This window comes from Dipodomys ordii, unplaced genomic scaffold (assembly GCF_000151885.1).
Source record: "Dipodomys ordii isolate 6190 unplaced genomic scaffold, Dord_2.0 Scaffold34, whole genome shotgun sequence".
NCBI lineage: Eukaryota > Metazoa > Chordata > Mammalia > Rodentia > Heteromyidae > Dipodomys > Dipodomys ordii.
The window spans coordinates 12,810,838-12,833,374 of NW_012267250.1; the positions used below are offsets into that span (position 1 = coordinate 12,810,838).

General features: G+C 35.5%; 1 protein-coding gene across 2 annotated transcripts in view; it reads right to left on the reverse strand.

The window, feature by feature from the left end:
• The window catches only part of Ctnna3 (catenin (cadherin-associated protein), alpha 3), a 1,343,755-nt gene that overhangs the window by 335,740 nt on the left and 985,478 nt on the right, over nt 1–22,537 (reverse strand). For both annotated transcript variants that reach the window (XM_013017086.1, XM_013017085.1), the window contains exon 12: nt 8,396–8,596. In XM_013017086.1, coding sequence (XP_012872540.1) covers nt 8,396–8,596 — 201 coding nt within the window. The remainder of the gene's footprint in view (nt 1–8,395; nt 8,597–22,537) is intronic.

Here is a 22,537-nt window from a genome sequence, read left to right on the forward strand (position 1 = left end):
TTGCCTGCTCACCCTAAAACCTTTATAGGGTCCTTTATGTTTTCCTAGAAGCAACTAAATAGCCATCATTCTATGAAGCCACTCTCTTGGCTATGAATTCCAGCTGCATCATATTTCTTGCTGTGGCACAGCTTCCCTGGAACAGAGCTAGATCTGGTGTGGTATTATAATACCTCATTTAATAAATCCAGCAGGCCTTAAGCATTCTTTCATGCTTGCTTTGAAAAATTCATACACCCTTAGGATGGGTTTGTGAATTGCTGAACTCAGTGTTCCTAATTGAATGAGAGGAGTAGAAGTGTTTCTGTTGTCCAGTTGGTAAAAGAGATCCTTAATTTCCAGCTCTGGGTCATCTTCCTCTGTGGATGATAATCATTTTCTTCTGTTTCTTGTCAGTACCATCCCTCCCTCCCGCACCCCGCCACTTTGCTTTCATACCAACTCTCTTTCCTAGGCTGGGGAATCTGCCAGGGTGAGTTGTCAGTGTGAAGCCCAACACTGAATTGGCAGGTACTTACAGGTCAGCTGCTCTGTTCCTCCCTATGCCAACAGTCAAGGTGAGGTGAGGACCCATGATTTATATTTTGATACTATAAAGCTTCAGCCCAGCCGGGCACCGGTGGCTCACACCTGTAATCCTAGCTACTCAGGAGGCTGAGATGAGAGGATCAAGGTTCGAAGCCAGCCTGGGCAGGAAAGTCTGTGATACTCTTATCTCCAACAAACCACTAGAAATCCAGAAGTGGCGCTGTGGTTCAAGTGGTAGAGCACTCTCTTTGAGCTGAAGAGTGCAGGGACATTGCCCAGGCCCAGAGTTCAAGCCCCACGACTGACCAAAAAAAAAAAAATTAGCTTCAGCCCAGGGAGGAGAATTCAAAGTGATTACGACAAAAAGCAGGTATATTGGAGTACTTAGGGCAGTGACAGAAGTATCTAAGATATAGTGGCAAATGAATAATACCATCAATAAGGTCAAATGTCACAATAGTATGATGCTATGAGTGACATTAAAAATATAGAGTGGCTGGATTAGAACTTTGAACAGCTGTGCTTAAGAGTCTAATATGAGTGATCTCTGTCATTTGTCTTCGGCCTTCCTTATTCTCTGTAGTTTGCAACTCCAAATCAAAATAAATAATGCATGCTTGGTCCCCTTACAACAGTAATGATCCTTCCTCCTGCTGCTTTCTCCACATACAAGGTTGCTACCCTGTAAATGGATTCATCTTCTCAGAGAAGTATGTGAAGACAAGAACCAAAGATTTGACTTAGGACTCCATCCAGATAGTGTGTTGTTTGTCTGGAGCTGAGGCAGGTCACAAAGTTCCAGAGTTAAAGACAGTAGACATCGGCAACCTCTTCACACTGGTGCAGAATCGCACCTCAGGTCCCACTTTCCAGTTCTCCTTTCAGCTGTCCTTTCATTTTAGCCCAGAATAATTCATCCCCCTCATCTTTAATCTATCTTCACTTGATGTCAATCTCAAATTTACATCTTTCTTAATATTTTCCAAATATGGTAATGTTTCCTTCTCTTATGGTTCTCATAAATCCATTCTTAAGCCTTTTATATTTTCTCTTCTCTGCACAGATTAAACTTCAATACATGTTATCAAAATGTATATAATCTTTTAATCATTTTATCACCCACAATGATATTTTATATTAGTCCCTGTATTATACTCAAACGATTAGATATTTTGCATCATACTGTACATATAAGGGTTTCAATATTTATAGTACTTTTGCTTTGCTTTGATAAATTTCCATTTATTTAACATGGAAGATAAAACGTACTGTCATTTTCCTAATTAGATTTGGGTCATAGATATCCAGTTTTTCTTGGGTAGAAACGATTCTTCCACTTAGAACGTCATTTAGCTATATTTTGTTCAACTCACAGTGTTGCCCCAAAGGCCCACATTCCGTGAGGACCAGAACAATTCCAAGGCTCTATTCCTTCCCAAGATCTTACTCCCTTCTCTTAGGGCTGGCTTATCATTTAACTTCCATTTGTGTAATCACTATGAGGATTTCGGTAATGCCGATTAGCGAGGTGATTTGCAAGATGAGCCTCTTGTTAATGCTTTCCGATGTTCACGCGTGTCAGATCCAGGCTGAATCCGGAAAGACCAAAGTTCATGATTTGGGGGCCTGTTTCAGACAGTTTCACGAGTGCAAAAGTTTGCCAACAATAGTTTCTGAATTTGAAAGCCTTGGGGTTGCTGCTTCCTTAACAAAGATTGCTGGAATCACTATTGAAATTAGGTTCAGTGGGATCTTTTCAAGAGATACAGTTCAAAGATGGTGATTCTAAGTCATTGAATTCACAAAGTCATGACCTCATGTCCAAAGGCTTGTGAAGAACCTTCTAGTAACATGACCCCAAGTCTTCTGGAAGTGTCTGATACTTAGCTCTGGATGGTAAGGAATCACTTGCTTAAGTGATCCTTTCCTCTGCCCCAGCCATTGACACAGTCCACTGTTTCCCACTATTTTTTTTTTCTGATATCAGATAATTTACTCTGCAACAGTATGAAACCATTTCATTATATAATCTTGAATAAAATTTAACTTTAGAGAAGGACCTTGGTGATCAGTGATCACCCTATTTCAACAATGTGTAAGTCTTACCAAAGAAAGATAACAGCAAATAAAGTAAGGTGCTTGCCTTCAAGGACATTGCAACCTAATGGGAGAAACTTGACTACAAATGGCTGATGGTGATAAATAGTAAAAGGAAATAAACATTAACTAGACTATCAGCTCAACCTCAGAGGATAATGGAGAAGTTAATTCCAACTGGAAAGGAATAGGAAACGCCTTTTCCAAGGGGATGGCATTTGAAGAACGTTAAGCAGTGTTAAAGAATGATTATATATTGAGAGGGCAGAAGAGATGAAAATGTATCACAAATCCAGGATGCAAATGAGCAAAGACATGCGGTCAAGCTGGATAAAGTGATACATGTAGCACATGCCTGTAATCCCAGCCTTTGGATGTGGAAGCAAAATTGTTAGTTTGAGGCCAGCATGGGCTACATAAAACAAACAAATACATACTTTCACAAATATATAAATAACAGTGCTTTATCTTAACACTAGTCACAGGATAAGCTCTCAGAAAGATGAACAATCGGAATATCATTTCCATGTAAGTGTATCTGAAGATTTTATCCACAGCATAGTTGTACTGTATATGAAAGATGGTTACTGAGAGTCATGTGCCTTAAAGCCACAATCCATGGGAAGAAAATAAAATCACTACTGTTGTAGATAGCAGAGAACAGGTTTTAGAAGACGAGGATATAAGCAGTTTCTTGAAAATGTGATGTAGGAATCAACATGATAGGGAACCTAGAAAAGATCAAGAGACAGTATCTACCTTCCCATCCCTGTATGATTATAAGCCTCCACTTAGCTAACCGAAGAGATTATATTTTGTCTTATGTCAGGAACAAAATGCAGGAAATAAAATTTTATGCAAAATTTAGCAAGATAAATTGAGTGAAGCCAACTGGCTATACAATCAGAAGAGGAGTCTTTGGCATGGTGAAGATTGTGGGCTAAGGCTCAACAAAAGGGAGGATATCACTAAACCTCCACCGATTTCACAGTGAAAATTTTACTCCTGAGTACAGAAAATTGATCTGATTCATGCCAAGTATATAGAATACTAATTTTCAAACACTGCTTGGCTAGAGAGGGCAAATATTGGTAGAACAAAAAAAAAGCCTTTCTGTTTTTTTAATCTATAAATCTGTAGGACAGAGATACTACGGAAGGAAAGTAGCATATTTTAATTAAGCTTCTCAATGATATTAAACCTATTAATTTAATCATCATTTTAATCAAGTTTATCTGCTATTTAAACTTTTCTGAAGAAACAAAACACAATTTCAAAATTAGGCTCAAATATCCTTAACTCTACCATTTTTGTGTGAGGAAAGAAAACTGGAATTATATAATTCTCCACTATTATAAGATGGAGAGAATTCTGAGTATGCCTTTTTATGGTTTGGGCCTCTTTGGGAATTTGATAAATGAGCTTTTATTTCCCATAAATGCTTGTTATCATGAGTGGACACCATCAGGGTATCTTGGTCAGGTTCATACATGGATCCGTTTTGGTTCGGTTAATGAGTAGCTAGCAGTAATATCAGGAGGGGTTTGGAGGTTTGCCACAGATGCTTTGGGGCTTACTAATTCTTGAATTTGATAAGAGCCCATAAATCACACCAAAAAAATACACTGTGTCAGTATAGTTCTGGTTTCGGTTGTCTCCGGCCTTGTAGGAAGCAACTGAAGTTGAAATTCAAAGTATAACTTGTAAACCTTCATACTGTAATCTAGGTTACTTATTTAACAACAACAACAAAAATCAACATATTTCCTTTCTCCCTGGGGAGTTGTTGACAAGTGAAGGAGCTCATTGATAAGGGGTGGAATAAAGAATTTCATATAGAGCCTAGTTATAGCATTTTTGCCTCTGAGTGAACTGCAACATTCCAGATGTTGACTAGATCCCGCTGAAAATCAGCCGCTAGCAGATGAGAGTCCCTCAATGCAACAGTACAACTTTACTTCCTACACCAAGAAAACACCTAGAAGATCATCAAGTCCTATGAAAGTGAGCAAATGAGCCACAAAGTCTGATTACAATCCAAGGGGCCACGTTGCAAAAACCCTCTTGGTAATTTTGTTCAATATGGCTTAAGTTTTACCATTGACGACAATAGTTTGACACAAATTTTACAAAGATGAGGAAGTCTTGAGTATAATAACAATTCACAATAGCTCCCATTAAGTTATTTTCAGGAAGATGAGCTAAGACGTGAGAACACTACAAAAAAGAGAAACAAAGGGGAAAATAGGCTGAATAAATAACCATTCCTTACTCAAATGTGAACTATCAAGGCTTTATAACACAAAACATGACATCTCCAATTATGCAATTTTATAATTACTTCTAAATAAGAAGCTTGAGATAGAAAGCAGGAATGAATAAAAGGTGAAGCTCTCTTTTCAGTTAATGGTGGGGACATGATGGCAGAAGGATGTTTCATAGACAATATCTCTATGGGAGAGGGAGTGCTTACATTTTTCATCTTCAGTTAAGATCAAACTGATCTAATTAGGTTTCTCATCTCATTTAATGCACAAGGAGGAGGCAGAATTCCCTTTAGAGAGGCATGTTTTTGAGGAAAGCTGTTTGGAGAAAAGTTTGAATTTGATATATTAAAAATCAGAAGTTTTCTTCAAGGATCCAAATGTTATCCAGAAAACTAAAAATGACAAAATTAGGAAGTTATAAAATATACTGTTAAATTAATAGCTGCTTACACAGTGAATTACTCAAAAATCCTCAATATCGATACTATTTGGCATGTAGGATATAATCTACCTGGAGAATTATAACTAATGAAATATACAAATAATTAGAAAATTTTGGTTTTTTTATCTGATTGTGATAATATAGCCGTATCATTTAATTATCAGGTAAGATCAATTTAAACCATACAGATATTAACCAGTTTATAATCAATGAATAATGATTCTAATTATTTTTGTTTTCTGGATTCAGATTGATTATGATGAATATATATACCCTATTCTTAGCACTTTATTTATTTATTTTTGTTATTTATTTATTTATTTTTATTCAGAGGGGTTACAATTACATGGGCAAGGTAATGAGTACATTTCTTATCAAGCATTGTAGCCTCCTCCTTTGTTTCCCCTTCCCATCCCTTTCCATCTCCCACCCCTAACCACTGCACTCCCCCCACGCCAAAGTTGTAAAGTTCATTTTGACATAACATCTTGTACATCTCATTGGTACAATGGGTCCACACGTATCCCTATTTAAACAATTTGTTTTTCCCTTCCCCTCCACAAACTATACCAACATCAAAAACAGTGAAAACAGTGGTTATACCATGGGGGAGGGACATAAAAAGCAACAAAGAAATCATCTTATAAATATGTTAGACACAATAGCAAGAAAGAAAAAACATTTGAGTCCTTAACTTGGGGTTCATTTCTCCTAACATCAACTTATCTGACCATTTCTGCTTGTCTCAGACATATACGAGTTATTGCAAATAAGGGAAACCATGGGACCTATGTTTCTTTGGGCCTGGCTTACTTCACTTAATAAAATTTTTTCCAAGTCTTTCCATTTCCTAATAAATGGAACAATGTTATTCTTTCTGATGGAGGCATAGAATTCCTTTGTGTATATACACCACATTTTCTTGATCCATTCATCTACTGAAGGGCATCTGGATTGGTTCCATATCTTAGCTATGGTAAATAATACTGCAATAAACATAGTTGTGCTGGTAGCTTTAGTATGGCCTTGTTTGTGTTCATTTGGGTAAATGCCCAAAAGTGGGATTGCTGGGGATTTTTTAAAATTGATGTTCCTCAAAAGACTCCACATAGAACACTTTAGAATTTAATTTCTACTACTTTCCAACCTTGCAGCCAATAAATACTCTTTCCAATGGAGTATAAAAATATCAACTTGCCAAGCACTGGTGTCTCATCCCTGTAATCCCAGCTACTTACCAGGCTGAGATTTGAAAATTATAATCCAAAATCAGCCCAGGAAGAAAGCCTTTGCAACTCTTATCTCTAATTAACTATCCAAAAAAACGCCACAATTTGAGCTGTGTCTCAAATGGTAGAGCACCAGCCTTGAGCTATAAAGTAAGCAACTGTGCCAGACTCTGAGTTCAAGCTCCAGTTGCAGCAGAAATAACAAACAAACAAACCAAAATCTGTAAACTTGGTATCAGAATCTCAAACAGGTATCATGAGTATAAAGAATATCCCTATAAGACATTGCTAATATGATTACTAAGACACGATGAAGTTCACTTTACCGATTCATTTCCCTTCTTCCATTGCAAAGTTCCCTTTTTAAAGGTGGAAGCTAACCAGATACAGAAAACTCTGTATTTGATTTTGACCAACAAGAAAGGATCACTGCAATCTAGCACAGGAAGAGAAAGTGAGCAATCATAACCCAACTACCTTCTCAGGAAAGTACGGGTGTTCCACAGCTATACAACTGGGAGATTTGCAACTATAGTCCAATTTGTGACAGCTGTAATTTGGAGGCCTGGGTACACAAACATCAGTGACATACCAAGAGTTGTAGATATCTATCCTTTGTCATTCCTTAGCAAAATTATACTGTTTAGTTAATTTTAGAATGTCTTTAAATGCATAATGAGAAAATCCTGCCCCAAGTTTTATTTATTATTTTCTGTATCATTGTACTAGAGAAAACAAAACCTAAAGATCCATCCTCTGCTATCCTTGCTAATTTTGCCTTGTGCAATGGCTCTTCAGAAATAGTTTCTAGTGAGGGCTATCTAACTGTTAGGATGTTTCTTTTAATTAATTCATCTCCAGAACAGCTTTAAAAAAATAAAAGCAAAACATTCATCCATGTGCCTTCTGCCCTTTTCACTAAACAATATATAGTCTTCCAAATTTAATATGCCTTATGCATAACAGAAAGAATGACTCTGTAGGGTGAGTGATTTAGGTATAGAATTTCAAATACTTTAGGAATCATGGATACACAAAAGAAGCAATAAAAGCTTTACTTGTGGATTTCACAAATTCACAAAGGGTTTTCACAGGAAGAGAGATCTGGAATAATGGCATATAAAAATAGTTGACTCTCCTCATTATTTATGAATCCATATGAATCCTGACACTTCTATAAGTTTCTTGAAGAAATGTTAATAATACTGCTAGAAAGAATGCCATATTTTTCTGAGTGATTCAAAGCACATACTGGCTGATTTTAGAAAATAGGAACTTGGGTACAACAACCACAGCGAAATCCTTACATTATTTCCTAAGCAATCAAAGAAGATAATGGACAAGGACAAAAATGTCATTTTGCAAACAATTTTGGTAGACAGCATTTCTTGGGACACATACTAAGGAGTCATCATATTTAAGTTATGCAATAAAAAAAACTAGGATACCAAAAAGATAGCTAGTGCACAACCTGGAAACTATTATTTCCCTAGTACCAACCTGTCCCAACTGCATCTCTAAATATTTCTAGCAATAAAACCCATAAATGACTAAGGCTTATGAGTCACTTATATCATGTGTACTTATGATAGACCACCTTTCCTTAAACATACTTTCTTCACTAGGCTAAATTTCAAATGTAGGATATTATTTTAAATGTAGGATAGTAGTATGGAAAAGATTGAATAGCAACATTCTATATGTCAAAACATGTACCACATACTGAGCTTGTTTTTTTGTGTTTTTTTTTTCTTTCTATGTGTGAAGATCTGGTAGCAATGCAGATTTAAGCATCAGAATCTGTGTGGTTGTCAGTGGGAAGAGAGACTCACCAGTACTTGTAAGGAAGTTGACATTTCTCATTACACCTTCAGTGTAGGCCCCTGGTTCATAACTGTCCATTTCACCAGTGACAATGTGAGCGACTCTCGCTGCTCGACCTTTGATAGCACCTGCAGCCCGGTCTAAATTATCAGCATCCTGGTCTCTCAGGGCTATGATGCACTTGTTGACATCTTCCAGGATGTGGCTTTCTGTAAGTAAATGGATCACATTGATTTGGGGTGTTTATTTTTTTAATATATAGTTTTATTGTAAAGATTCTCTACAGAGGGGTTACAGTTACATGAGTAAGGTAATTGGTACATTTCCTATCAAGCACTGTTACCGCCTCCTTTGTTTTTCCCCCACATCTCTTCAACTCCTCCCCCACCCAAGGCATAAAGTTCATTTTCAACATAGTGTTTTGTATATTTCATTGTTACAATGGGTCAACCTGTATCTATTTCAGCATTTTGTTATTTCCTTCACCTCCTCAAATTAGAAGAATGTATATACAAGATTCAGGGCACCAGAATCAAATGCAGTGAAAAGAGGGGTTATATCATGGGGGAGGAGCACACAAAAGAAACAGAAAAATCACATAGTACATGAACAACAACAGCAAGAGATAAAACATCTTGTGTCCCTTTCTTGGGGTTCCTTTCACTTAGCATCATCTTATATGGTCATATGTACATAGCTTTTGATCTTTTCTGCTTGTCCTAGACATATACTAGTCATTGTAGATAAGGGAAATCACCACCTATTTTCTTTGGGCCTGCTTTACTTCACAACATAATTTTTTCCAAGTCTTTCCATTTCCTAACAAATGGGGCAATGTCATTCTTTCTGATGGAGGCATAGAATTCCATTGTGTATATATGCCACATTTTCTTGATCCATTCATCTACTGAAGGGCATCTGGGTTGGTTCCATATCTTAGCTATGGTAAATAATACTGCAATAAACATAGTTGTGCTGGTAGCTTTAGTATGGTCTTGTTTGTAATCATTCTGGTAAATGCCCAAAAGTGGGATTGCTGGGTCATAGGGGAGCTCTATGTGGAGTCTTTTGAGGAACCTCCATACTACTTTCCAGAGTGGTTGAACAAGTTTACACTCCCACTAACAATGAAGTAAGGTTCCCTTCTGTCCACATCCCCTCCAGCATCTGTTGTTATTAGAGTTCTTGATTTTTTGCCATTCTAACTGGGGTGAGGTGGTATCTCAATGTTGTTGTGATTTGCATTTCTTTTATGGCTAGAGAGGTTGAGCATTTCTTCAAGTGTCTATTGGCCATCCTTCTTTCCTCTTCAGAGAAGTTTCTCTTTAAGTCTTTAGCCCACTTATGTATTGGGCAGTTGTTTCTTTGAGGATTTGTTGTTGGGGATTTAATTTTTTGAGTTCTAAGTATATTTTATATGAGACCCTTGTCCATTGTGTAGCTAGTGAAGATCTCCCAATCCATGGCCTTTCTATTGATCTTGTTAGCTATGTCCTATGCTATGAAGAAGCTATACAGTTTCCTGTAATCCCATTGGTCCAACTTTTCTTTGATTTCTTGTGTTTCTGGTTCCTTATTAGACTGGGAGTGGTGGCTCAAATCTAGCTAGTCAGGAGGCTGAGATCTGAGAATTGCTGTTCAAAGCCAGCCTGGGCAGGAAACTCCGTGAGACTCTTACCTCCAATAAACCACTCAGAAAACCGGAAGTGGTGCTATGGTTCAAGTGATAGAGCAGTAGCCTTGAGCTGAAAAGCTGAGGAATAGTGCCCAGGCCCAGAGTTCTAGTCCCATAACCGACAAAAAGAAAAAAGAAAATTTTGACCTGTGCCAAGGATCCCTAGAATTTCTCCTATTGTTTCCTGTAGCCCTGAAGTTTCTCCTATTCTTTCCTGTATTGTTTTCAGGGTGTTGGCTTTGACTTCGAGATCTTTGATCAATTTGGAGTTGATTCTGGTGCATAGTGATATATAATTTTAGTTTTCTACAGGTGTTTAACCAATTTTGTCAGCACCATTTACTGAAAAGGCTGCCTTCTGTCCATTCTATTTTTTTAGCTCCCTTTCAAAGATTAGGTGGTTATAGTTCTGTGGGTTCATTTCTGCATCTTTAGTCCAATTCCATTGGTCCTCAGGTCTGTCCTTGTGCCAGTACCAAGATGTTTTGATTACTATGGCTTTGTAGTAAAGTTTGAAATTTGGAATTGATATTCCTCCAGTGCTTTCTACTAAGGATTGTTTTTGCTATTCAGGATGTGTTATTGTTCCATTTGGGTTGCTTCTTCTATTTCATTGAAGAATGAGGTTAGGATATTGATAGGTATCATATTGAATTTGTAGATAGCCTTTGGAAATATTGCCATTTTCATTATGTTAATCCTCACAATCCAGGAACATGGGAGGTTTTTCCATTTCCTTAGTTCTGCTTTAATTTCCTTTTTCAGGTTTTTAAAGTTTCCATTATAGAGGTCCTTTAGTTAAGGTAACTCCTAGGTATTTTATATTTTTGTGGGGCTATTACTTTCCTGGGCTATTGCTTTCCTGGGGCTATTGCTTTCCTGATTTCATCCACACTCTTCTCATTATTGGCATGTAGAAAAGCCATTGATTTGATTTTTGTTGGTTATTTTTTATTTTTTTCATTTTTTTAATTGTGAAAATACCATACAGAGGTATGAGCAAGGTACATGAGCAAAGTACATGAGCAAGATAATGAGTACATTTCTTATCAAGCATTGTTGCCTCCTCCTTTGTTTCCCATTCCCATCCCTTCCCATCTCCCCTCCCCAGCCCCCACCAAAGTTGTAAAGTTCGTTTTTCGACATAACATGTTGTACATCTCATTGTTGCAATGGGTCCACCTTTATCCTTATCTAAACACTTTGTTTTTTCCCTTCCCCTCCATAAATTATAACAACATCAAATACAGTGAAAACAGGGGTTATACCGTAGGCGAGGGACATACAAAGCAACAAAGAAATATTTTATAAATATGTTAGAAACAATAGCAAGAAAGAAAAACATTTGAGTCCTTATCTTGGAGTTCATTTCTCCTAACATCAACTTATCTGATAGTTTCTGCTTGTCTCAGACATATACGAGTTATTGCAAATAAGGGAAACCATGGGACCTATGTTTCTTTGGGCCTGGCTTACTTCACTTAATATAATTTTTTCCAAGTCTTTCTATTTCCTAACAAATGTGGATTAATTTTATACCCTACTACTTTGCCAAAGTTCTGGATCAACTCGAGTTACTTGGGAGTGGAGTCCATGGGGTCTTCAAGTATAAGATCATGTCATCTGCAAAGAGGGAGAGTTTTACTTCATCTTTCCCTATTTGGATCCCTTTTATGTGTACATCTTGTCTTATTGCTCTCTAGCTAGGCATCCTAGTACTAAATTGAAAAGAATTGGAGAGAGTGGACATCTTTGTCTTGTTCCTGAATTTAGAGTAAATGAGTTTAGCTTTTCCCCATTAAGTATAATGCTGACTGTAGCTTTGTCATATACAGCCTTTATTATCTTGAGAAATGTTTCATGGGTTCCTAGTTTTTTCCAGCATTTTCATCATAAAGCGGTGTTGGATCTTGTCAAATGCTTTTTCTGCATCTATTGAGATAATCATGCAGTTCTTATCCTTGCTCTTGTTGATGTGATGAATTATATTACTTCATTTGCGTATGTTGAACCAGCTTTGCATCACTGAAATGAATCCTGTTTGATCACGGTGTATGATTTTTTTTAATGAGTTGTTGAAATCAATTGGCCAAAATTTTGTTGAGAAGTTTTGCATCGATGTTCATTTAAGAAAAAGGTCTATCTCTTTGTTTGATGAATCCCTGCCTGGTTTGGGGATGAGTGTTATGATGGCTTCATAGGAAGAGTTCAGTAGTGAACTTTCTCTTTCAATTTCATTGAAAAGTTGGAGGCTATTGGTGTGAGTTCTGCTTTGAAGGCCTTGTAGAATTCAGCTGTAAATCCATCCAGTCCTGGGCTTTTCATGGGTGGGAGCTCTCTAATTGCTGCTTCTATTTCGATGCTTGATATGGGTCGGTTAAGTTGGTTTAAATCATCTTGGTTTGATTTGGGCATGTCAGTATTTGCTAGAAATTCATCCATTTCTTCCGGATTTTCAACTTACTAGCATAAAGTTTTGAGGTGAGTTTATTTTATTTATTTATTTTTGTCAGTCGTGGGGCCTGAACTCTGGGCCTGGGCTCTGTACCCTCAGCTCTTCAGCTCAAGGCTAGCACTCTACCACTTGAGCCACAGCACCACTTCCGACTTTTTCTGCTTATGTGGCACTGAGGAACTGAACCCAGGGCCTCATGCATGCAAAGCAAGCACTCTACCATTGAACCACCTCCCAGCCCAGTGGGTTCATTTTACTCACAGAAATCTAGCATATAATATTAACATCTGATCATACACACTAAGTATGTGAAAATTAATTTTAAAGGGAAATTAACAGACATTTTTATAGAAAATTCTCTGAAATACAAAATATGCATCTGAAGATTTGTTTTGATTGATTACATGTGATTCTAGTTTAAGTTGATATTAGATTGGTGTAGTATGTAGGCTGAAATTAGTGATAGCTTTTAGTTTAAAATGAAAATAAAATAAAAATGATGGAACACAGAATTCTCAATGAAAGCAATATTAAAGAGATTCAAAACTAAAAATATTTGTTAAATATATGAAAAATAAAATCCTAGAGTTCCATTTTGTTAATGATAATTGACCTGCTATATGGTTTAATAAAATTACAGAAATATTCTAAATAGGTATACAATGAAAAATGTGAAAAATACAACTTTATATTGTAAAGCAATAACCCTGAAGACTGTGAACACACAAGCACTCACACATACACACAAACACAAAATGTTGTATAAAGTTTTAAAGATTAATTGGAACAAATAAATTCCCAGAATAAAAGTAATATTTTGAAGTATGTTCCCAGATTTCCTCTCCCTTCCCTCTCAACATGATTATGAAAAGAAAAAGAGCTATTATTATAGTACAGTAATACCTTTTTTCTCTATAAAACGGTCAATATTCCCAGACAGAACTAGTGAGAGATGGGTAAATAGGTTCAATAGTCACAACGTGGGCAATGATTTGCTTTTGCTTGTTGGTCATTTTTGAGAGAGAAGATAGCACTGTGTGACACAGCCTCCATGGATTCTGTGGAATACAAGGATTATAGTCTGGGATTATAAGCATGCAACACCACACTACGTTAATGGAATTTGCGGAGGGGGTCGTGGGACTTGAACTCTGAGCTTGGGCACTGTCCCTGCTCTCTTCAGCTCAAGGCAAGTGCTCTGCCACTTGAGCCACAGCTCAGATTTAGTTTTTTATTGGTTTAATGGAGATAAGTATCTCGTCGACTTTCCTGCCTTTGAACCCTGGCTTTGAACCCTCATCCTCAGATCTCAGCCTCCTGAATAGCTAGGGTTACAGGTATGAGCCACTGGCAACTGGCTTAATGGTATTTTTTAAAGAAAGTAAAAGAATACTAAAAGCATTAGTGGTTTGGCTTCTGGCATTTCCATATGAACCCAGAAAACAATGACAACCAAAAGACATAGTATTCCACAATAAGGTGTTGAGTCTTGTCTTTCTCCCTGTCTCTGTTTCCCTCTCAGTCAGCTTGTGTATGTATTGACACAGTGGGGAAGCTACAGAGAATCACCACTCGTGATGCGACTTTCTTACATAGTCACACTGTCCTCTTCGTATGCAGAATAAAATCAAATATCATAGAATAGTCTTGGATGACCTTTCTTACAACTGAACCCTTTAAAAGTCCCTGGTTTCAGTGATATTTACAGTGGACCCTTGGTATCCACGAGTATACAGCTTTACAGAAACAGCATCAAGAATGCTCAGGATAAAGGTGTTATTGCTGAACTTTCCATGCTTAAATTATTTTTCTCCTAACAATGACAAACATCCACTAAAGACATGTTGTCTTTCAACAGAGATGCATGTTTCATTTTAGAACTTCAGCACATCATTCACAAAATTCACAGTAAGGAGACATTCAGCCAAATACACAATTATTTAGAAGGAATTAAAAATAGGGACTGACAGAATTGCTCCACATCAACAGAGCTGTAGAAATAATACATGGATATGACGTATTGGGGTTTGGAATTGCTCCTTTCGGTTTATTTATTCATTCACTCATTTTTTGTTTTTTATTTCTTGATTATTCTTCATCAAAATCATACGTAATGAATCTCTAAACAAGATGACTTTACTAATCATATAATTCTCAAAATCCCTCATGCTCTTCCATGCCTCTGTCCTGTGAATATTAAAATGTTGACCTTGACTACCCATTTTCTTTGGCCTGCTCATTCAATTCTTACTATACTTTCAATAAATGACTCCAAATATATCCTTCCAAGGACATCTAACCAACCTTTCACTCTGTAACAACATATACCTGGTTCTGTGATGTCTGTCTAAGATTCACATGAAATGGTTTCTATGTGTCCATTTGAGCTTGTTCCTGTGTTTTATCCTATAATTTTCTCTGGTAGATTTTAAAATATGTCTAAGGACAGAAACTTGATGTTATGCCTTGAAGCATAATATTAACTGCCTAAAGTGAGATTTGACTATTGTTAATGTAGCAGAATGCTTTTAAATAAAGGAATGAAGCACTTTTACAAGATGACCCTTGTAAGGTAAATTGTTTTGCCTGGATACTAAATTACATACAGGTCATGAACAGAAGTAGACCTATTTTTGTGGTCTGAAATTCAATCAATGCAAGTGATATCAAGAACATGAAGGCCATTTTTGTGAAAAAGGATAAGACACTGGAAATATTCAGAAAAATTCATTTGAGTTTTAACCTAATATACTGTTACAACTTCTAATAAACTGAGGCACTGTACAACAGAAAGTACATGTAAATCTTCTAATCATATTTCCCAATGAACTTAAGTACAACAGTAGACTTCATAAAAAACATCATTTTTTATGTAAGTCCACAGATGTGCACTTTAATGAACACAATGTTTATTTTGTATTCACTAAAGGTGCTTATAAATGGACTATTGTACCAATTTTTCTCTATCCCATAAAAGTGAATTCATAGAGAAAAAACATTGTTAATTCTTAGAAGATTAATTATCTAATAAACTCTATAATTTCTGTTTGATTAAAGATGAAATTTTACCTGCCACAAACTATTTTATCCCAGTAAATTTTTCACAGGAGAAAATAAAGAATATTCAGTAGCTGAATTCAGTGGGTACTTCTGACGAATAACAGTGTGAAATATTCTCAATATCTATTGTTTAAATCTGAGAACAAATAAAGGAAGGATTTGGGGGAGTTTATTTGGCTTTATAGGAAGCTGTGTGGTTATTTTGTGTAGTTGAATAATGTTGTCAGAATCCATAGTGTTAATCATGTTAAAGAAAAATAGATGTAAGGTTAAGCATAGAAATAAATGCCCTACAAATCATATGCAGTATGAAAAATAAGAATGAAATATGTGGCAAAAAGCATATAATCAAACTTAATCCAAGACAGCTAAAATGCTGGAAATGATGACTAAATGCTCTTGGGAATTAAATACAGCACAAAAATATTAGAAATGGTTCAAAAAAATTTTCCCCTATTGTGACAATTTAGACTACCCCGAATGTTTTACAGAATGCTGGCAACATCTACTTGCATGAAATTCTAAACATAGAGTTCCAGAAAAAGGAAATAAAAATGTTGGATACCTCCCACATAGACAGAACTGCTAAATATTAAGCTAATTTCTCAAAATTGATCATTGGGTTATAAGTCATCTGTCAGGTGAATTTCTGTATCTAAAATTTCCTTCATAAATGGCCTGAGTTTTTTAAGCCAGTTATACAGTCCATAAACCTCTAAGAAAGAAAAAAATATATACCACATAACTTGTATAACACTCCCAAATGTTATATCCTTTAAGAATTTGCTGACGGAATGGGTTCATTCAGCAGACCCAGTAACAGCCATTAAGAGTTCTACTTCTGATTATATTTTTCTTCATGGAAGTTTCACTTGTGCTCAAAAGTTATATCACTTAAATATGGTTTAATGGTGAGAGGATATATTATTAGAACACTGTGTTTTGAAGAAGAACCACTTCAGGAAATTTGGTCTTCAAAGCTTTAGTGTATCAATTTCACTTCTGTTTTGAGATGAGGGTAGAAAGTATCAATTTCACTTCTGTTTTGAGGTGAGAGTAGAAAGTCCTGAACTGCAGGTGCTCAAAAGCTTGACTTTTAAAAGCGCAGAATTGCTGAGTTAGGGACATTTGCCATCAATCATCTTAGAGCCTTCCTGAGGTGCATAGGGCAAATTTCCATTATGTTGGAAAAACAGTAGCACATGGGACAATAAAGGAGTTAATTTTCTCTGAAAGGTTCTTCATTTGTTGCAAACTTCTCTAGTTAGCTCCACTTTCCTCCATTATAAAAGGTTTGAAAGAAGAGTTTGAGATGCGTTTTTAATTAATTTGTTTCTATAATTTTGTTGCATTTATGCAGTTTTCTCCAGTAAAAGGCAGAAGTTAATGATCAACTCTTGTCACCTCAAGAAGGTAGAAAACAAATGAAAATTGATGTGATCAAAAAATTTAACAGCATTTTTAACTGCCAAAGAAGAATTTTATAAATCAATTGCCCAAACGATATACTAAGAATATATGCACATTTTATTTGAAGAAATAAGTGTAACCAAAGGCAAAAAGGGGCTTGGGTTTTGTTTTGAATTTCTGACGCTAAATCTGAATATATCATACATGTATTTTAATGTTTTTTTCTTTCGTGCATGTGTTTCTAACGCATTTATAAGATTATCTCTTGTTGCTTTGTATGTCCCTCCCCCACAGTATAACCCCTGCTTTCACTATATTTGATGTCAGTATAATTTTTGGGGAGATGGGGAAAAACCAGTTGTTTAAGGATACAGGTGGACACCTGTTGCGACAATGAGAAGTACAAGTTGTCATGCCCAAAACAAGCTTTACAACGTCAGTGTGCGGGGGGGGGGCCGCGGGGGGCAGGGGGGGACAGGGGGGGAAGGAGAAGGATTGGATTGGGGGGGAGGGGGAGGCTGGGAAGGGATGTGAAGGGTAAACAAAGGAGGAGGCTGCAATGCTTGATAAGAAATGTACGCATTATCCTGCCCATGTAATTGTAACCCCTCTGTACAGTATGTTCATAAATAAAATTAAATTAAATTAAAAAAATCTGAATATATCTAAGGCAAAGCCTAACAAGAAAAGAAATGTTACCGACCACTGAATCATTATACATCATTAGAAGTCCCTGATACTCTTTGACCAATATCTATATACAAAAGAAAAAAATTCTGAGGAGGAAATAATAATTATTTCTAAAGAAACTGAGTTATAGTTCAAAATAGAATGGATTACAAAAGTCAGAAAGTCTAAGGTTAGCTTATCTTGACAACCACATAAATGCTCAAAGGGTAAATTAAGTTAAATTTAATTCTAAAGAAACTTGTTTCTGTGTTTACCCACTGAGATGAACAACTATTAATTTAACCCCCATTTCACAGATAAGCACCCAAGTGACCAACAAACAAAGTTATTTTTCTTTCCATTTATCAAAAATATATGAAAGAAAGAAAGCAACAGGATGAAGTAATATGTAAAGTTGTTGCTCATATATCTGCTTAGATACACTCAATTTTCTGTTTGGCAGGAATTTGATCACAATGACTAGTTTGCAAATTAATATCTCACAGAATGATTTAGTCAAGAACTACTTCAAGGCAGTGTCTCAGCAATATTTATCTCAGAATGGTTTAGAATTAGTGCCTGCCTTAGTCTCTCAAGAGATGTCACACTTTTATTCTACAAGCTATTACTATAGATTAGGATATGTAAAACTCTGCAGTGATAGATGCACACTTTAAAAAAAAACAACCCATAGTCATATAAATGGTATATAGTAACATAAATGATTTTTTAATCTGGTAGAATCAGAAATAATTTTGGAAAATAAAAAGATAAGTCTGAAGGTTACACTTTTATTGCTGCAGGGCCAGCTCTGTTCTTGAGAAATTTTTTGAAACATTCTCTTTTATTTAATCCTCCTTAAGCAAGTTTTAGCATCTTAGGGGATCTCAAAAAATGAAATTTTCATACATGGACACTTAACTTTGTAAGTCATACTTTAAACGTGGGAAAATTATTCTTAGATTAAGCACCTTGGCTTGGTAACTACTAATTTTTCAAGCATTGTTCTATATTGAGGAATAAGGAAAAGCCAAATTTACACGTTGAATCACAGACCTAAGTTTGAAATGCAAAACTGTAAGTATAAGCCATGAAAAGAAAAATATAGTAATTTTGGCTTCATGGAATTGAAACCTTTCTCCTGTAAAAAGACACTGATAAGAAATGGTGGTTCAAGTGGTAGAGCACTTGCCTTGAGATGAAGAGCTCAGGGACAATGCCCAGGCCCAGAATTCAAGCCCCACAACTAACAAAAAAAAGAAAAGAAAATGGAAAGGCAAACCATAAACTGAAAGATATTTCTAAAATACATAGAGAAGTCTAAAAACAATGAGACAAAGAGCTATCAGACTTCTCATTAGAGAAGGATGCCTAGCATCATGTACCTACAATTTTTTAAAAAACCTATTATATATCTATTAAAGTTACTAAAATCTAAAACACTGACAATATCAAATGTTGGTAAGGATATGAAGCAACCGGAACTCCCATTCACTGATGGAGAATATGTAGAACTTCAGAAAACAGTTTAGTAGTTGAAATAGAAATCCAACATTCATACTTTCAAATAAATTGATAAATAAACTGATAAATAAATAAATACTACACATGTACATGAATGTTTTTAGAAGTTTTACTCTTAATTGGCAAAGCTTTGGAACAACGAACATGTCCTTCAGTAGGCTAATAATCTGAAATATCCAGATAATAAAATAAGAAGCAGTAAAAATTAAAATTAAAAAGGCATAAAGTCTGCCACACCTCGTTGTATAAATGAAATGCTGAGTTTTCATGCAAGCAAATATTTCCCCAAAGTTTACAAAGTGACAATAGTTGAGTCATAACTTAAAAATCAGGGTTTGTTCAATCTGCTAAGGTCACACAAATGCTAAGGTCTTATCTGGCTTTAAGATATGATGGTTATGTAATTATGCCAAGCAGATGATGGATAGGAAGAGATGGAGGCTTGAATTATTTCCTACATTTCACAAAAATGTTACAGAAGATTGTTTGTACTATTATATAACTTCAGGCATTATGAGCATTCACATTAATTTTGATTGGACATATATCATCTACACATTTAAAATTTTAATAGGGGTAATTTCAATTAAATTTCAATTCTTCAAAGTTTGCAGAGACAATGCTATAATAGTGGTAATAGTCTAGATTTTGTGAGTCCATCATAGCTTCAGGGAACCTGAAGAATGAACTCTAGAAACAACTCCAGAGAAATCAACGCGAGAAGAATTTGACAAATAAAACTCAGTGCTTCAGATACTTAGCTATTCTTGTGTAAATTTTTACGTCCTGAACATTGTATTTTACACCATCCTTACCTTGACAACATACTGAAGAAAAGTAAAACAGATCTTTGTCTTTCTCAGTTGATTCTTCTGACTGAACTTATTCATGTTAATTCTCCCATTGCTTCCTCTTCCATAGACCAGGAACCAATTAACATCTAATAACAAAGCAATGAGCTAAAAAAATCAAGTAGCTTTGAGGATTTTACCAGACTGAACATCAGGACTGTCAGCAGGAACAGACAGTAGTGAGCAATTCTCCAGTATTATGTAATAAAACCTTTCAATTCCTGCACACTGGATGCTAATGTTGGATGCCTGTTACTGGATGTTCATTTGGGTGATGCTCTTTTTCCATGGTTCAAAATACGAAACAATTTGGTATCCAATTACAAAATATGTACTTTAGGGCAGAAACACACAAGTTTTTGTAGTACTTAAAGTGAAGTCCTAAAGGAATGGCATTAAGAAGAACTCTATAGAATAGGCTAAAACACCAAGGAATGTTATACATGGAACAACAAACATACAGATGCATTTAAAGATAGAAAACATTTTTATAACCTTGTATCTTCCCCCATGAGAGTATATTAAGAAATTACTGTTCAACTATTTTGTTTACCTTCTAAAACATACTTCTTCACTGGAAAGAATAGACTAGCCATTATAAACCACAGAATTATCACGAGATATATGACTTAGATACCTATGCCTATACAAATAGGCCAAAAGAAGTTCATTTTCCTCGTAAATGGGTTTATGCTGAAGTCAGGCAGGCACTGGAGAGAGACTATGTATCTCAGAGGTAGAATATTTTCCTAGAATGCATGGAAGTCCTGGGTTGGATACTCAGCACCCTAGCACATATATATGTCAGACACATCTTGCTATTGAAATATTTTGCTCTCAGATGCACCTCTGTCCTCCCCACCCCAAACAGATCTCCAAAACACAAATTCCTCTTCTATTTTTCATTTGCAATTATGTCTAGGAAACTAATATATTTAAAATCACGAGTTTACTGTATAGATGACAAATTCTATGAGGTTAAAGCAAACCCAAGTAGCAAGTCCCATCTCTAGTATTCACAAAATATTCTGGATCACTACTAGTAGGTTTTAAGATGGTGTTTCCCTATGTAGTAATTCTAACTCATGATTTCCCTGTTCTGTCTCCCAAGTGCTAGGATTACAGACATATGTCACCATGCTTGATGTACAGATTTATTCTCTATATTCCTTTTTAAATTTTTTTATTGTGAAAATACTATACAGAGGGGTTACAATTACTTGGGCAAGATAATGAGTACATTTCTTATCAAGCATTGTAGCCTCCTCCTTTGTTTCCCCTTCCCATCCCTTCCCATTCTCCCCCGCCATCCCCAGATATATAATTTAAAATAAATGTATAGAAATATTTTCCAAAACAATAGACAATGGCATTATCAATTTTTATTTTCAAAATAATTCACAGCTGGAAGAAACCAAAGTAAAGGGTGACCTTTTCCAAAAACTAAATGTATTTATTATATGACTTATGAATTGGTAAAACCTTTGTACACACCTTAATAATAACAAATTATATTAATAAAATAAAAATCACGCACATACTTCCCATTAACAACAATGTGTGCAATAGTACATTATATTACTATTTAATGATGGCTATTTAAAATTGTATTCTATTATTCCTTAATAGCTATTAGAGAACCTTAATCAGCAAGAATTAGAGAACTGGGAATACTGCCATTTATTAATCATGATATATTGCTTAGACAAATAGAATACTAATACTTCTAATAAAACTTAACACCCTTAGATTTTCAAAATGGATTTCCTACTTTTTCTTTATATGCTCAAAAAACATAGCAACTGGTAATCTTTTTTTTTATTCAATGAAACCTACATACATTCAATTCAAATAGTAATTATTTAAACATATAATTTCTTAAATAAAGAAATATTCTTCAGTAAGTATTTATGGAGTTTCTATCAGTCGATCTTTTATCACATATGAAAGGTAACAAAACAAATAATTCCATGTCTGATCCATGTGTTGTGGTCTGTCCCCATAATGCCAACACTTGTGATATAGTGATGGGAAGAATTCAAGTTCTAGTCCAAACTGGTTTATATAAAAAGCCTTTGACTAAAAACATAAAAATCAGAATATTTGCAACAGAAGAATTCACAGTTTAATCATAGAAATAAGCCTTTACCAAATAGTCACAAAATGATGAAGTGTCATAATGTACGTAGATAAACAATACTAGACCAATTCCTTTTCCAATGATGTAATTTCTGTTCTTGATTGCATTATGTGCCATGGGTTTTCCATTGAGATCAGATGAGTCTCAGCATGTACATTTTGGCTTTGGAAGAAATGTATTTTTCAGTTCATTTTGTATTTATAAGTTCCTCAATGATTGTAGGAATAAGACTAGAAATTTCTCTATCAGTTGATAACTATAAGACATTGGGATACAATCGTAGCTACCATGAACAACGCCTTGAATTCAATGCCTAGCACTGCAAATGTGAAAAAAAAGATATTTTCTTTTAAAAATAATGGGTGG